General features: G+C 46.3%; 1 protein-coding gene across 1 annotated transcript; it reads right to left on the bottom strand.

Moving 5' to 3' along the window:
- TBC1D25 (TBC1 domain family member 25) lies at positions 1-13,675 on the bottom strand. Its single transcript, XM_083483005.1, has 6 exons — positions 13,409-13,675; positions 9,822-9,931; positions 8,708-8,862; positions 7,670-7,794; positions 6,644-6,832; positions 1-6,404 (listed from the first exon to the last, which is right to left on the bottom strand). Exons 1-6 carry the CDS (start codon positions 13,490-13,492, stop codon positions 5,040-5,042), a joined length of 2,028 nt encoding a protein of 675 aa, XP_083339131.1. The 5' UTR covers positions 13,493-13,675; the 3' UTR covers positions 1-5,039.
- Positions 13,676-17,219: the final 3,544 nt, after the last annotated feature.

Raw genomic sequence — 17,219 nt, 5'->3', positions numbered from 1 at the left:
AATTTCCCCGTTTTGACTTTTAACACAGGTCCACATTTTTTATCTGTGCTGTTTTAGTGTGTATCAACTTATAATATGTTGTCTACCAACTGTTCACTCCTTCGTCTCATCACATCTCTGCCTGTGAGCCTCTAGGGCTGGAAACCTGCTGATTTCTGTCCAACACCATTATTTCTGTCTGGGCAGACCAGGCACACCAAAGCAGCTCTGAATGAAATCAGCAAGCAGCACTGCTTTATTTAGATTTCCATTCCTTTATCACATCAGCTTTAAAACAAGGAGAGACAAAAGTGCCTGAGGCCTCGAAGAAAAAGGGCCATTTGAGTTGAATGATTACACATTAAGAGGGGATCAAAAGTGGAAGGAAGTTGCATACATATATGAGACAGAAATGTTTTAAATAAGATGGACCCGTTCAAGCACATAGCACTATGAATGCCACATTTCATGAGAGGGAGGGAGATTGTGGGATGGGGGGAGAGACTGAACTCCAAAGGCGACGGCCTCGCTTCTTGCCACCCAATCTACTTGCTGTTCCTTTTCAGTTCATTTGTAAATTGGGTTGGCTGGAGGCGACTCCCTGACCCCACTGGACCCCATTTGGAGTCAGCAAAGCTATGAAGAAGAATGAAGCAAACTTGTCCCAGAGGCATAAACATAGGCTGGACTCTGAACGTAGGCTGGACATTGTTAAAGGCTTCAAGATCTACAAAAGAGGGGCTGGGTTAACAAGAAAGCCGCTCGTATGCTTCCATTCTCTCAGCAGGTGAACACAAATATAAGCTTCCAATTTAAGCTTTGAAAATATACAGGATAAACAAAACATTTTGGTGTTGCTGGGAGAAAATCAAAATGGCACTCTACCTCCTATTTGTTGAAAGGGGAACACAATCCACTGAGATTTTTTCTCATGAAAGCCACACAGAAGTCCAATTCAATACCCCATCTCTTGTAATCCCAAATCTTCTGCCTATGAACATTATTGGACACCCTTATATCTTGAATTTTCACTCAAATAATTTTGAACAAGGCGTTTCTTCGGCTGAAGCTCTTTGAATAACTTTGTTCAGGGCTGGTGGGAAGCCTATATAAATTATCCCACAAAAAATAAAAACCAGGCCAAACATGTGTAGTGGGATTCTGGCACAAACAGTCCTCAAAGCCAGACAGCCCTCCCTCAACACCTTTGCGTTTGTGCACACATCCCAGCCCAAAACTAAAATAACCCCCGCCAAAAAGCTTGCAAAATAAATAAGCAGCACACAACTAATATGAAGGCAGAGTAAAAGCACACACTTATAAATATAACACAGAGCAACAAGTTTGGATAAGGTAGAAGTCTTGTTCCCGTGGAATCTGACCATCAGCACCAAGTGCAGCAAGAAGGCTCCAAAGGTGGAATAACAGAAAACGGAGTTTACGTCACAGCCTGTGAAACTTCTGCTTGGCTTCCAATGCCAGGAAGAGGCAAGGTACAATGAAAGCAGAAATTAGGGGAGTGAGAGATGGAGCTTAGTAACGTACCGTACCCCTGTGATAAGCAAGACTGCCCCCTAGTGGATTCTCAGAAGCAGAGATACAGCCATACATGCTGTATATCATCACTACCCTTTATTAATGAACATCCACCAGGAACTTCTCATATGCAGACTTCATGGACGCTAACAGGAGCTGCACAAAAAAAAGATCCTGGTTATTTTAGTTAGGAAAGCTTCCCAGTGGACTACAACCCATGGGTCAGGTCTTTCTTCCATGGGGCAGCTGCCTCATGGCAAGATTCTTTTGCTAGAGGCACACAGAGGGAACAGGAGGGGGTGCGTGGTGGTGGCAAAAGTAGGGGAGGAGGGAGAGAAGAGCGAGGAGGAACAGGGGCTCAGACAAGTGTGGCAAGGGGTCATCTCCCAATTCCCAAAGCAAGTAATATCCAAGCACACCTTAAAGCTACAAGTAATGCTAATTAAGCAACTCTTCTTTCCCCACCAACCCCCTTGTTAATAAACCAATCACGTTTCCAATGTCAGTTAAAACCGTTATATTATTCAGATAGTTGATTCAGTTCCTCCTGGTGCAGTATTTGGGGGGGGGGGGAGTGAGGCAGGCAGAGGAAGACAATCATCCTAAAACCACCAGACTTTGAGGACTGCAATCCTGAAAGGAAGTTTTCTGAGTATGGCCAAAAGGTTGGGAGCTGATGTGCATCCTGTCCTCAGTGTAAAGGGGAATCATGTATCTTGATTATAATGTAGGGACATCCTGGAAGTTAAATAACCAAGGAGACCTGGTTCAGACACAGTGACTCCAACAGCATTCTGTAGGAAGCAAGCCACCATATTGGGGTATGTGTCTATGAAGCACCTTTTGCAAGCCAAGTTAGACACTCTGCATTCATCCAGAATCAACTTCTTTTAAAAAATAGGACAATATGGGACCTATGTAATGGATGTAGCTCCAAAACAGGTTATTCTACCTTTCCTTGACCTCTGTTCTCAAAAGGACTTATGCCTTCTGATTAATTGTTCTTCACCTCTACTGCTGTCGGCCATCAGTGTCAATATGGAAGGAGTTGGTGAAAGGGTGTAGAGAGCTGTACAGACCTCCTCCAATGTAGCTTCATTGTTTTAAACTAAGCTACAGCTCCTTCTAGTGGACATTTCATTAAAAGAATGAGCTCATGCCTTTTAAAAAATACAGATAGATAGGACTTGCAGTTCTGCATCCCACCCCCCAAATGAAGTACAGATGCCTCTGTGACACTAAGTTATCTGAAGTCCCTTTTAAGTAGCCCTGCTTTGATTCTCTCTTATTGACTTTGATGGTTCTCAGGTTGTTAAAATTCACCTAACTCCAACCAATCAAGAAAGGAAGCTGCTTAAGACCTCACTGCTAATGGCAAGCCTCCTTTGTGGCCCCTGCCGATTTCTGCTCTTGGTCTGCAGAGATTTAAAAGCCCATGTTAGTGCAAAGGCTGCTCTGGCTAGAAAAGGTGTGATGGCCTGGGACACTTCACCTCATTCCCACCTTCCAGTATATCCTTTTTCTAAGCCAAAAATTTTCTAGTCTGGAGAAGGAATTTAATGTAGTGTTATGGCAATCATTCAGTTTGTCGGACAGAATGACCCTTCTCTTCTACCCTCCTGCATGCTGTTCTGGGGATTCTCCTGACCCCTCAGAGCAAATTGAAGGGGGTGTGGAGGAGGGAATGGGAAGCCCTGTTGTGCAGGCAGGTGTCCTTACGCAGGTTTCCACAGAACTAGTTAGTTGAAACCCACCCTGGGGATTTAAGCCACAGCTAGCTGTGAATTAAGGCAAGCAAATGAACACATGGAGGAATGGGGGGGCAGAACAGGGCACACTGTGGCACCCCCAACATTAAGAGAGAGGGGGGAGTCTCAAAATAATTTGCCACTGAATCTAGGAATTGCACATCTAAAATGGAAACTGAACCCTAACACTGGAGTTAAAATGTTTCCAATGGCCTTTAGGGACATGGTTGAGCCCATTTTGCTCATCTGAAGCAGAGTGAGCCCACAACAATGTACCTTTTGGCCAGAAAAGTGGTGCTACTGACTGAACAGTATTCAACACAGTCTACTTTTTGTACCACCTACGGCATCTCCCACCCAGTCTGTTCCAAGGGAGAAAGGTAGCAGCACAGCCTATTCAGGCATCAACTCTCAATAATCAAACAGTTTTAAGACAGGGTCACAAGTGATTTGGTTTCCAGTTTAACCTAGAAACAGAAAGAATGGAGATTCAAGAATCAAAACACTTTTTCTCTATCAAGAGGCAAACACTACTACCATTTGCTACTATTTGACTTCAGATTAATGCATTAAGATTAGAAGCAGCTTGAGTTCTCTCTGTCTAATGATACAGAATCTGTTGCTACATGTTCCAGCGCAATCCTGCCCTGCAAGCTAAAGATGCATAAACAATTGTTAAGAATTTGGCAACCTGCGTTTAAATAAGAAAGCCAGTTAGAGAGACTGGAAACAAAACCCACCTGACCAGGCAATGGCTGTTTTTACAGCAAGCAAATCTTGGATGATACATCAGCTGAGGAGAACGCTAGTTAAGAGACGAGCCAGACACAAGGTATTACTTACCCAAGAGCAAGATCTATAAGGGCACTGTGGCATCAAGACTCCATTCAACTCTCCCAATCCACTCTTTTACTAGACTCTTGACTCCCCGTGAGTATTTAATTCACAAAAGACCACTGAGATGGCCCAATTTAAAAAAAGGACAACCTGTTCGGATTAAAAATCGGCCAGTAAGGGCAATGGGGTGTTACAAGTCCACTTTTAAACACACCAAGCATATTTTTTCCAAGGCTGCGAGTTCAGTTCTTAAAAAGCGCTTTCAAGCTAAAACAAAAAGGCAATACTAGAGGAATGAACAAAATTATAGAGAAAATAAAGTGCTTTTAAAAAACCCAAATGGGCAAAAACATTTGAATAACTCAGCATAAAAGGCAAGTTTTTGCAGAGAGGCATATGTGCAGGGAAATTAAGGTCACATCAAGATTCAGCATTTAAAAATGCCTTTGGCAAACCTGCCCAGAACGGAAGAGACCAGGTTACAGAAGGGTCAGAAATCAATCTTGATTGCTTAGTGACCAACATTCTAAGGAGGACATTAGTAAGTGGGTAGATAAGAGAGGGAAATGCATGTCAAGTATTGACTAGGAGGAGGGAAAGGGGCTAACAGAGTGTAAAACCTGGCTGCTCCAGGGTAGATCTTCCTAGGAAGATAATTAGCACTTTGAAGGGTAGGAGGCACAGGAGATAGATGGAACATCTCTGCCAAGACATTTGCACAAAGAGATAGATAAAAACAGAGTACATTTGACACAGAAGGTGTATTGAGTGGGACAATCCAACTTAGCCGCTCCAGGCCACCTCCCATGAAGATTACTGTAGAGCTGAGACCAAGCCGGATTACTCATTGTTCACCCTTCCACATCAGTGCTTGCACCATAATGGCAGCAGGGAACCAGTCCCCACATGTCAAGAGAAGAAAAGGGGTGGGGTGTGGGGTCACAACGCGGCCGGAGATTCAGCCGCTGCCTCATCACCCTCTTCAGAGTCCCAGACTTCTGACTGCAGGTAGTTGGCAAAGAGGGCCTTGGCGCGATGAAGGATCTTGTTCAGGTTGTGACGACGGACCAAGCGGTCAAAATGCATGGCCAGCTCATTGTAGTCCATGTTGTTCTTGATGATATGGTCTCGGTGCTCCAGGAGGATGGCGAGGCACAGAAAGAGCACAAAGGGGTTGCCTCTGCCAAACTCCTGCGGGGGTGGCAGGCTGACTGCAGCAACAGGAGAAGGAGCAGCAGTTCCACGGGAGGGAGAGGAAGGGGTGTGAACCATGGAGTCCCCCTTCTCCTCATCCGACTGGCTTTCCTCATTGCCGTTGGTTGAGGAGGAGGCTGAGTCTCGAGAGGGTGGAGTCAAGGCCCGAAGGGATGGAGCAGAAAAGGACTTGGCCACGTTAGTTGTCTGGATCAATGGATCCTGCTCATTGCTGCAGTCCTCGTCCTCTTCTACTGAGCGCTGAAATCTGGGCGATGGGTCATCCTCTGAGCTGTCCTCATTATGAGTGCTGTAATACTTGAACTCCCCAAAGCTAGACTGTTTCACTAGGGTCTTCTCATCAGAAACTGCCCCTTGGCAGGGTTGGTCCCCAGCTGCCTCAAAACTGCAAGCTGGACGCAACATGTGTCTCCTTCGAACAGGCTGGCTGCTGTCTCCGGGCCTGGCCGGCGGGCCCACCAACTCCACTTCCTTCTCAGGAGGGTCGGGAGGGAAGGAGCTCCAGGTGACCTCCAGCATGCGCAAGGCATCCTCAAAGGCAAACTCACGCTTGAGTTCCAGCAGCAGCCAGCGATAGCAGAAGAAGAGGTCATCGGCGCCCCGGGAGAGGAGGTAGGAGTAGAACTCTGGGTCTGAATGGCGGAGGAGAAGCTTGAGGTGGGAGAACTTCACCGACATGACTTCACCATCCACCTGGAAATTGCCCTCCAGGCGTTTCATGATGCCACAGAAGCAGATGAAGGCGTGAGCTTCGTTGTCCATGACAGCCAGAATGGGGGAGGCGATGTCACTCATGCCCTGGCAATAGGAGATTTGTGGGTGGGTGACGGCATAGGTGGTCAAGAGGTCGTGCAGGGCTGTAAGGTGGGGGTTGTCATCTGAGCCTGCGTAGTAGGGATGGGTGCGATCTGTTCGCAGAACGTCCTTCAGCACGTTGCTGCGAATGAAGTCCAGGTCCTCGGGGCTGGCGCGAGCTTCCCACTCCCCCTTCAGCTGCTCGTACTCCCGAGTCTTCCGCTTCATGTAATCCATGCGCTCCTGACCCGTCAAACCATCAGGATAGACATTTAGCAAGTATCGCCAAACCACCTGTGGGAAACAGGGAGGATGACTCAACACCGGAACAGCTTTTCCCATCAATGGCAACAAGCTGAAGGATCAGTTACAGGAAGACACCCGCCCTCAAAGCAGCGGACACGCACCCATGCCAAGGTCAAGACAAATGGCCTCAGAGTGGGAGCAAAGGGAAAGAAGCCTTGCTCTGGCCCCCTTAACCACATGCCTGTCTCTCAAGGCAGAAAACTGACCTCCAGAATCCCCATCCCCACCTTGCGTAGAGAGGGCTCAACTCCACCGTGGAAAATTCGGAGACGCAGCTCTGCAGGTCTTGTCAACTGTCCTTCATGGTTCAGGTACGTGTGGAACTCGGAGTCGCTCAGCGGGGGCTTGAAAGGTTTGACGTCCTCGCCATAGGACCAGCTGAGTGCTTGTTGGACCTTAGACAGTGTCCTGCCCACCTGTCAGTTGACAAAAGTAAAGCTGAGGTCAGAAGGTAACCTGTACACAACCATGCTCAAAAGAAAGAACTTGTAAGTTCTACAACATGAGCTCAGTAACTTAAAACACAAAGGTAAGAGTGTTGGGATACTGCTAGCGAGATGGGGGCATCAGACAGGCCCCCAGCTGGCTCCAGCCACCGGCCGGCAGCCAGGCAATCACCGGTCTCCCTTGGAACAGCATCAAACAGAGACACGAGACTCAGAAACGTTTAGAGACTCGGCACGCTCTATCAGCAGAGGGAATAAATCTTCTCACAATGGAAGAGGCGGACAGAGCCATGTGGAAGCATTATCTACAACATTTTATTCAGCATAGTTCAGGAACAAAGGAAAAAACATATCTGCTTCCCTTCATGTCCAGCAAAACAGCAATACAAAAGCAATATACAAAACGGAAGTGCCCAGCAGAATTGTGCTGGAAGTAAACAGGCATGTGACACACAACAGTCATGCCTGATCCTTTTAAGGTGGAATGGAACTATATCCTAATGAAGAGAACGGGCAACCTGCCTCAGACATTGTATATATATGTGTAGCAATATCTTGGCTTTAGGGTCACCTCTGTAGCTTAGGACAGGGAGTTAATCTTCTGAGCCAAAAAAGCTGGTATGGAGACAAACTGGATCTTTTGTGCTTCATGAATAGAGCTAGGCTGGAAGATAATGGAAGTTAGAACTGGTTTCTCTCCTCTGTCTCTTTCCATCCAAGGAGTTAAGAAGCACCTCCTGGATATTTGTTTGTGTAACATCACATCATCAAAGTCTAAGTCAAAAGAATCATCCTCTTATGGCTTACCTGGGAGATGATGGACTGAGTGAAGGGCAGGGCTGCTGCTGCCAGAGACCGCTTCTCCACCAGCAGCAGGTCGGTACTGATCACATCCTTGGGGCTGATGATGTCCCAGTCTTCTAGCAGGGGGCCTAAGAGAATATGGCAATGACATGAGCCAACTCCCCAAGCCCAGTATCTGCCATTCCCTCACTACCACCCAGCATAATTTCACAGGATCAAATCTCACTGAATGTTGAGAAGTGCTACAGAAAGGACACAAACAAAATAATCATGCTGTGCATACCTCACTTTAAAAAGAAAAAAGAGCATAAAGCAAAGTAGATTTCCATGATCTGTATAAATGATGAAAACAAAGTATTAACATTTACACATTCTTGCTTATTTTACATAATTCTGCTTCTGCCGTGAAGGGTCAGTTCTTCTGCTGGATAATAATAAAGCATAATCACATGCTTGAAAACAATAATATGTATCAAAAAGCCCTAGAAATTTGCTTTGAAAAGAAGGATGGGTTACAGGGGACTGGATTCTACAGTCAGTACCAAATTCTGCACTCATGTGTTGCAAACACAGAATCCACAAAGTCTGAAAAAAGGTTTGGGCTGCTTTGCATGCCACCCATAAACGGGAGTGATCAAACTGCACTCTATAAAAAGGCAACAGGGAGTTCTAAAGTAAACTGAGCAATATACAGTAGCCAGAGTTGGAAAGGTATGGGGGGGCATAGTCAATCCCCCCTCTTCAGCCTAAGATTTTTTCCCCTTAGAGTCTCCAGTATATTTGATGCTTCACTTTGTACCTAAATCAACATCAAGTGATTCAAATCATTCCTTTCTTTACAGCAGCAATCAGGTAACAGTTCTACAAGAGTAAACAACACTAGCAGAGAAGACAAAAGAACTGAATTCCTTGGACATGTCCATAGCATAAGGAGCCAAGTGAGGACTTGAGATGGGACCAAGGGGTGCAAGGACTGGAACCAGGGCTCCCAGCTCTCTTGTTCAGTGTGTGTGTGTGTGTGTGTGTGTGTGTGTTACTTACTATCCTCTGAGGGCTTGATGTCTATCTTGAGCTGCAAGTAAGGCTTGGAGGCTCCAGCAAAGGCCATGCCCAGATCCCAATCTGATATCAATGGCAAGTATGATTCTTGGCCTTGCTTATCTCGGCCCAGATAGCTGATGGCAAAATTCTTCTTCCTAAGGTGAGTAAAGACAGACATGTTCATATTCTTTCCCCGCATTTAAAACAGGACACCTCTTTTGTTTAATGGAACCTACATGGCTGTTCTTATGATGTTGTTTAAAAAACAACAATACGCAGTCACAGTTGCTGAATATGTTTAATTCACTGCTGGTAGACATGGTACATACATGCAGTGGAGCAAATATATGTGCCTTCATCATTCACAACTGTACAAGAAGCATGCATGCTGCGTCCCACACCAAAACAAGATCTATTACATGTAAAGTGGCTCTCAGGACAAAGTTTCCTACTGTCTGTGTAGCAGACAGGCTGTCAAGCTTTATATACATGTGATGAAATCAGGTCTGGCTTACTCAGGACGTAACAGCTAAATCCCATCCAGACTTAGCACCTTGTTGTGCTAACATCTGGGGGTTTTCTGCAAGGGAACCTATCTCACTCTCTGCATGAGGTAATTGTTTAGTTCTCACAGGCAAAGAGGATGGTAGCAAAATGATTTGTTGGATATTACCATGTGCTTTTTTAATTATGATTTTACTGTAAATTTCAGTCACTACTGAAAACAGAAACTGTTAATAATAATGAAGGCAAAGATTGTTCATGTTTATTTGAAATGACAGAAGACTGGTGATCCAAAGTTTAACCACTCTCCCTCTCCTTACTTATGAGGAGATCCCTTGGTATGAGAGGCTCTCCTTTGAACATGGGATCAAATCTGTAGCTTTCAGAAGATTTGATGTCAGAACCGGGAAAGGAATGCAAGACTTCCTGTTCTCGTGTCACTTTTACTCATGTCCCTTCAAACCTCATTCCCCTCCTAGATACGAAAACAGAAGCTCCATCTCTCAGCTCCACCTTCACTGACCCCATTTTCATTTAGTGGGAAAGTAGCAAGGGAGCTAAAAGTCGGGACTACCCAGTTCCATATTTTCTATCCTCTTCCCAGACTCACCCATTTAGGTCAAATGCCCTGATGAGGATGTGCTGCAATACATCCAGTGAGGTGATCTGTGGATCCACGGCGAAGGTACGGAACTCAGGCTGCAAGAAGCCTTCACATTTCTGAAAGGATTGCAAAAAGTAAGCAGGAGCAAAGAACCAACCCTATAACTTGGAGGAAGCAGAGATCCAGTGAATGAGAGGTTGGGGAAAACAAGTTCAGAATGCCACCCAACTATAATCTCTTAATTTCCCTATTGACAAAAATAAAAAGTTTGTCTCCAAATCTCCACACCACCAGCAACACACTCTGCTTTTCTACCACAATGATACTAAGTTCTAAGGGGTTGTTCTACCCACAGTGAAAACAGCCCTTTAAATGCTATCTATATATACCAAACACATAAGCCTGATACTTTACAGACCAAAGAACAGATCCTTCCCCTAGGATAACCCTAACGAGAGAGGAACAACGAATGGTTCTATTGTTAGTGTATTAATACACAAAGGGGACAGCTCACTGACCATGAACTGATGCAATTCCATTTACATCAATGGAGTTACACCAAGCTAAGTGCTTGGCGATCTCTCTCACAAAAGTAGGCCTTCTGAAGTATATCGGTCGGTGCAACTTGCTTCTTATCAACCTAGACTTTATCAAGGGGCAAATTCAGCTCTTTTACATCAGATTTACTACTGGAAAGATTACTAGTGGGAAAGGTAGATCTCATACACAGGTGTGTTTCTCAATATTTTGTAACCAGGGATACTGGGGGCCAAACATGGGAGCTGAAACTTACAAAATATTTGAGCTATCACTCAGCTATTGCAGTATCTACATAGCTACAAGGTTGGCAATAATCCTTCAACGTCGCACAAAAGAAAAAGGGTCCAAAATGGCTTTTGGCTACTTCCATATACAATGTCATCTCTTCACACTAACAGAAACAATGGAGTGAGCAGATCTTAACAAAGTCTGGAGTATGGTCCAGATTATATCATTTACAGAAGGTTTACAGCCACAGAGACATAGTCCTACCTATGTCTGATGGGTGCTGTACAAATAATAAATTTATTAGTATTATTAGCAAAGCAGTGGCTTCCAATTAAAAAACTAACTGCACAACCCTAAGTATATTACTTTGATAATCCCACTGAATCAATCAACATACTTCCAAGGTGAGTAAACAAGCTTTACCAGGAAACAAGCCAGTGAACTCAGTTGAACCTATCCCCAAGCATGCTTACAGCAGTCTGCCAAAATAACACTTTTGACTAGTATAAAACCAAATACAGCGATACTTCAGTTCTCAAATGAAATCTGTTCCAAAAGCCCATTCATCTTAAGAGAGGCGCGGCTCCCCATTGGTTGCAAGAGTTTCTTGCACTCAGAAGCCGCGTCACACGTTCGGGTTCTGAAAAACGTTCAAAAACGGAAACATTTATTTCCGGGTTTTTGACATTTGAGAACCAAAACATATGATGACGGAGGCGTTCGGGAACCGAGGTTCCACTGCACTAATTACATTACTAACAGAAAAATTGGAGAGGAGAAATATTTGCCCAAAATGTAATCTAAATATCTATATACTGTCAAAGTAACAGGTGCTAGAAACCTGACAAGAGAAGCAGGTGCAGCTACTGCAAACCAGACAATCTGAGTACAAAACATGTGTTTTATAGATCAGTGTGTTATAGATTATCTGTATCTGAAGAAGAGTGCATCACACGAAAGCTCATACCTAAAACTGCTCAGTTGGTCTCTAAGGTGCTACATTATAATTTTTAAACCCTTTTGGAAGGATTCTTTTAAAGACTTTCTTAGATCATATAACTTTTTTGAAGACATGATTCTTTTAAGGGAGTTTTTAGGTTTTTAAGAAGAGTCTTAACTATCTTCTAAAAGAACTGTTTTAATTTATTTCAACTACGGCAGACCATCACGGCTGCCTACTTGAATATAGATTAGTACAACCATTAGGGACAAAGTCATAGAATTGTAGAGTCGGGAGAAACCCAAGAGTTATCGAGTTGTCCTTATTTTGGAAAGCGTGTAACTGAAGGCATTCTTCTTGTGAAGAAGAAATCAGCTCCAAACCTGTAAGCGGCTGTGTATAGTGAATCAACAATTGTGAACTCATTCTCTTTCTTCTTCTACGAAATGAAATACAGTTCCTTTACAACATTATTTTACACTCATAGATTGTCTGCAGCTACTATTAAATTTAGTAAAGTTTCTTAAGAGTAATAAAGCACTAAGAAGTGCGAATTCCCATTGCCCGCTGAGAGCTAGTTAATCTCTCTCTCCACATCTAAGTTCCTAAACTGTCACTAATAACTGTGTAAAAGAGTCAACACACTACTTGTTATTTGTATCCACCAAGGAGGGCACTCACAATTTGAAAGCAATGAGCAGTACATCAAATTGAAAGAAAGCGGCTCTAACCCTTTGAGAATTAGAAGTATGGCTACTATAAACAACTGTTTGGTGTGATGTCTGCATTGAAACAACTTGTGCAAGGCAGTAAGTTCAAAGGCTGAGCAGGAATTTGCCCCTGCTCCGCTCTAGCCCAGGAGTGGGAAACGTGTGGCCCTTTAGCAATGCCATGGTCCAGCATGGCCAGTGGCCATGGGTGATGGGGGTCGTAGTTCAGCAGCACACCTGAAAGACCGCTTTCTTCCCTTAGAGATCCTCCTAGGCATTAAGATCGGCAGAGGGAAGTCTTTGGGTAGTTCCACTGCATAGTTGTCAACCTTTCCTTTTTTTGCAGGAAATTCCCTTATTCCAGCGCTGTTTCCCACTGCTATCCCAGATTGTTAGATATCCCGTAGACTGTCCCCGGGACAGGTGAGGCTGCTGATCCCTTACAGTGGTACCTCGGGTTACATATGCTTCAGGTTACAGACTCCTCTAACTCATAAATAATACCTTGGGTTAAGAACTTTGCTTAGGATGAGAACAGAAATCGTGTTCCGGCGGCGCGGCGGCAGCAGGAAGCCCCATTAGCTAAAGTGGTGCTTCAGGTTAAGAACAGTTTCAGGTTAAGAACGGACCTCCAGAACGAATTAAGTGCTTAACCCGAGGTACCACTGTATTTTCAAATCTGAAAGTTGACAGCTATGTTCCACTGCCCTCAGAGGTTCAGCAGGTAGGTGGCCCAGGAGTTTTTTCTCTGCGGCAGCCCCGAAGTGGTGCAATTCTCTCCCCGCAGAGGTGCACCTGGCACCTTTATTTTGGAGCTTTCGTGAAGTGCTGAAGGCACACACCTATGTTTAGGAACCTCATTATGCTCCGTCTTACACTCTGCTTTTGCCATTCCATCTTTAAATCCCCGCAGCCCACCCTAGGACCAGGGGGCTGAAAGGGCAAGCGAGGAACCTAATTGCAAACCAAAACCCAGCCGTCGGAGGGCCGTAGGCTTCCCACGCTGCTCTAACCGCTACGTGGCACTGCCTGCCGTATCCCTCCTGAAACAAAGGGCGGCTCCTCTCGGGTCTCCGTCCCACAACCCGCCTCAATACGAAACACGGTTCCCTCCGCCGCCCCCTGTGACGTCAGCCGCCCTTCCCCCCGCCCCCGAGTCCCCTCAGGCCGCTCACCTTGACCCGCACGCGGACCACCTCGTGCTCCTCCTCCTCCGGCGCCCCCGCCCCGCCCCCTCCCGGCGCCCCCGCCGCCGCCATCCCGGCGGCCCCTCCACCTTCTGGCGTGTGAGGGCGGGGGGAGGAGGCGCCGCGCGCCGGGGCCGTTGCAGCCCCCTCCCCCTCCACGTCACGCGCCCGGCGGGGGGGGGAGGAGGGGGAAGAGGGCCCCGCGCCGTCAGCCGCCTCGCTCCGCCGGGACTCCCGCGTCAGGCAGGCGGGGGGCAGGCGGGCGGAGAGGCGCCGCTTCCATCACGTGACCTCCCCCCTCCGCGCGCCGGCTACTTCCGCCCCGTGCGGCGCTGACGTCACCGCCCCGGCCTTAAAGGCGCAGAGCGCGAAGCTTGCTCAGGTGTTTTATTTAGGCGCGTGTCCGCGAGGAAGGAGGAGGCGGCGGCTGAATTGCTTCGCCTCTGCGGGTTTTTTGGCGCGAGTTTCCCGCTCTTTCTGTGCTTTAACCGCCCGAGGAACTGAAATGCGCAAGGGTGGCGAGGGAAGGGTTAAGAGGAAGCGGCTCCCGCGAACAAAACAAAAGGGGGAGGAAGTCAGAGGACCAACCAATCAGGGAAGGGGCCGTGAAGAGCAACATCCGGGTCAAACGGAAACTAGTGCACGGCAATAGCCTTGTGTTAAAGGGCAACAACATCCGGGTCACCCGGAGTCCACGTTCCGTTGGAGTCACCGGCTGCATCCGGGTCGAACAGGGACGCGCGTCCGATACAAAAAAAGGAAAGAGGCGCCTACGTAGGGCCCTCACTCCGACTTCTGTGTTGCGGAAGCATCTTGCGCCACGGGGCTGGCCAAACACGTAGGGGGGGCGTGCCGTTTGTTCATTGAAGCCAATGGGAAAGGGGGCCGTACCGGTGACGTCACAATAGCGCGCTTGGGATAACGGACGGGCCTTTATTGTACCAGGATTGGTCTGTGATCATAGAATCTTAAAGAGTTGGAAGGGACCCCGAGGGTCATTTAGTCCAACCCCCTCTAAGGAATCTCAGCTAAAGCATCCATGACAGGTGGCCATCCACACTCTGCTTAAAAACTTCCAAGGAAGGAGAGTCTACAACCTTCGGAGGATGTAACAACTCAATTGTTGATATATTTATTTAGGGAAATATGTATATACTACCGTATCCTAAAGATACATCGCATCGATTTACAACGACGTAAAAACAAGCAATGAATGAATAAAAAATTAGGATATATTAAAAGCAAGCCAGTAGGGTTGTGTGGGTTGTAATCTTAATTGCCTACAGAGGCCTGGCAGAACAGAAAGGTTTTTAGCAGGCGTTTAAAAGGTGGCACAGAAAAATGTTTTTTACCCCACCTTTGGTGAGGGACGCAAGGCAGCTTACAAATAAAATAAGAGCATGAATAGAATTGAATCTCTCTATTCTAATCTGTTATGCAAGATAACATCATGACAAACAAGTGACCATGATTGCATCTGCTTTCCACTGGGAGGCTTTCAGCAGCTGGGACTCAGAGATGGCTCTTATCATGAGCTACTGGGGCAGCTGCAGGTCACGTGCCAACACTCCTGAGCCTCGCAAAGGGAGTAGGCAGACAAATGATAAATGTTCTTGGCAAGCATAGCTACTACCGTATGTCACTTGAAAACAAGTGATACTTCACTCTGTCTTTTTAATACCCCTACCAGGGTTCACCAGGACGCGGGTGGCGCTGTGGTCTAAACCACAGAGCCTAGGGCTTTCCGACTGGAAGGTCAGCAGTTTGAATCCCCATAACGGGGTGAGCTCCCGTTGCTCGGTCCTACTCCTGCCAACCTAGCAGTTCGAAAGCATGTCAAAGTGCAAGTAATTAAAAAGGTACCTCTCCGATAGGAAGGTATACGGTGTTTCTGTGCGCTGCTCTGGCTCGCCAGAAGCAGCTTAGTCATGTTGACTATCTGTGGACAAACACCGGCTCCCTCGGCCTATGGAGCGAGATGAACGCGCAACCCTAGAGTCGTCTGCGACTAGACCTAATGGTCAGGGGTACCTTTACCAGGGTTCACCAAGGTTCACCTACTGCACAAGTGTGCACGTGCTATTTACATCAGCCTATCTCCACCTCACGCCTTCCACAATGCCAATCTTCTTTCATCGCTGGCCATGCTGGCTTTTAAAGCAGGGTGTGTTAGCATACTGACTACAGCAGGTTTGCTTTTTGAAAACTCAAAGAAGTTTAATGAACTGCTTTATTTCGCAAAAGATCTGGATGTACAGTGGTGCCTCGCAAGACGAAAAGAATCCGTTCTGTGATTCTCTTCGTCTAGCGGTTTTTTCGTCTTGCGAAGCAAGCCCATTGAAGGATTAGCGGATTAGCGCTATTAGCGGCTTATCTGCTGATCGGATCAGCTGAGAAGCGGCTTAGCGGCTTAGAAAAAGGGGGGGAGGGGGGGAAAACCAGCAGGAACTCGCAATACATTGTCGTCTTGCAAAGCAAGCCCATAGGAAATTCGTTTTGCGAAGCACCTCCAAAACAGAAAACTCTTTCGTCTAGCGAGTTTTCCGTCTTGCGAGGCATTCGTCTTGCGGGGCACCACTGTACTTATTATAGAAACGCTCCAACTCAAACCATATTCATTAGCATTAATACTCTGGATAGGGAGTTAAGAGGGGAAGGAGGAACAGCATGTAAACACATGCACATACTAACTACTTATCAAAGGCATCCCAAAAGAGAAACAGAAAGAGTGTTGCACCAGAGACTGTTATAAAATATAGATGGAACATAGGCGGTAAAATGCAGCTCTAAGATATGCAGGTAACTGCCTCTCTGCCAAAACTATTTCACAAAGTTACTGTGAGGATAATATCAATTAAACCTGCACTCATAACTCTTCCTCTACCTTTAAAGTAAGTGGAGAAAAGTTACAAGTTAACCCTCAGATCAAAGCAAGAATTTAAGTAACACAACTAAAAAAAGAGCTTCATTACATTTTTCAGTTGGTTTCACCACCTAACCATTTAAGGCAGTGATGGCGAACCTTTTAGAGACCACGTGCCCAAACTGCAACCCAAAACCCACTTATTTATTGTTAAGTGCCAACACGACAATTTAACATGTATATCTCATTTTTTCTGTGTTTCACGTTTCCTCTTTATGACTGCTGTTGGAATAAATAATCCTTCATAAAAGTTATTGCATTACATTCTTCATTAAATTATCTTTCCACTGATATATAATCTTATGGTATAACTCAGTGTTTTTTCCGAAAAAAATGTTTAGGGGTACTTTCATTTTGACTCAAGAAAATCACCACCGGGGGTGTGTGTGTGCGGAATAAATACAGTTCAAATTGGGAAAAAGAAATACAGTTCAAATTGGGGAACCTGAACACCTAAACCCAGAAATGAGTGTTCCGGTTTTGGAACTTTTTTCGGAAGCTGAGGAGGGCCTGGCCGCCTTCAGGTGGTGCAGGGGGTCTCAGATGCAGCTCCGGGCTGCTTGCACCTTCCCCAACCCCAGCAACTATTCAGCCTGGCTGCCTTCACGGGGTTGGAGGGATCTGATTTGGAGGGGGGGGCTCCTTTAAACTTCTTCCTTGATGGGAGTGCAGCCGCGAACTCCTCAACAGAAATTGTGACGGAGCCTGCACGTCCCCAGCTGAGCAGCCCTGATCCTGTTCCCGTGCAAGCGGCAACGCTGCCTAGCGGAGCAGCCTGATTCCACTCCTACTTGCCTGACTCTAACCCTTACTCTAATCCTTACCCTAACCCTAACCCAGCCCTCCTTTCCTCCACACACTTCCTCTACTCCCGGC

The sequence above is a fragment of the Podarcis liolepis genome (genome assembly GCF_965112155.1).
Source record: "Podarcis liolepis genome assembly, chromosome: 17".
Lineage (NCBI taxonomy): Eukaryota > Metazoa > Chordata > Lepidosauria > Squamata > Lacertidae > Podarcis > Podarcis liolepis.
The sequence above is the reverse complement of the archived record's forward strand: the minus strand, read 5'-3'. Positions and strand labels throughout refer to the sequence as shown.

Excerpts from the sequence above, each read along its gene's own strand:
- TBC1D25 (XM_083483005.1), bottom strand. The coding sequence starts at position 13,492 with ATGGCGGCGGCGGGGGCGCCGGGAGGGGGCGGGGCGGGGGCGCCGGAG. Across the intron at positions 7,795-8,707 it reads CATCAAGCCCTCAGAGGATA|GCCCCCTGCTAGAAGACTGG; the intron begins GTAAGTAACACA and ends ATATTCTCTTAG. Across the intron at positions 6,405-6,643 it reads TTGAGCCCTCTCTACGCAAG|GTGGTTTGGCGATACTTGCT; the intron begins GTGGGGATGGGG and ends TGTTTCCCACAG.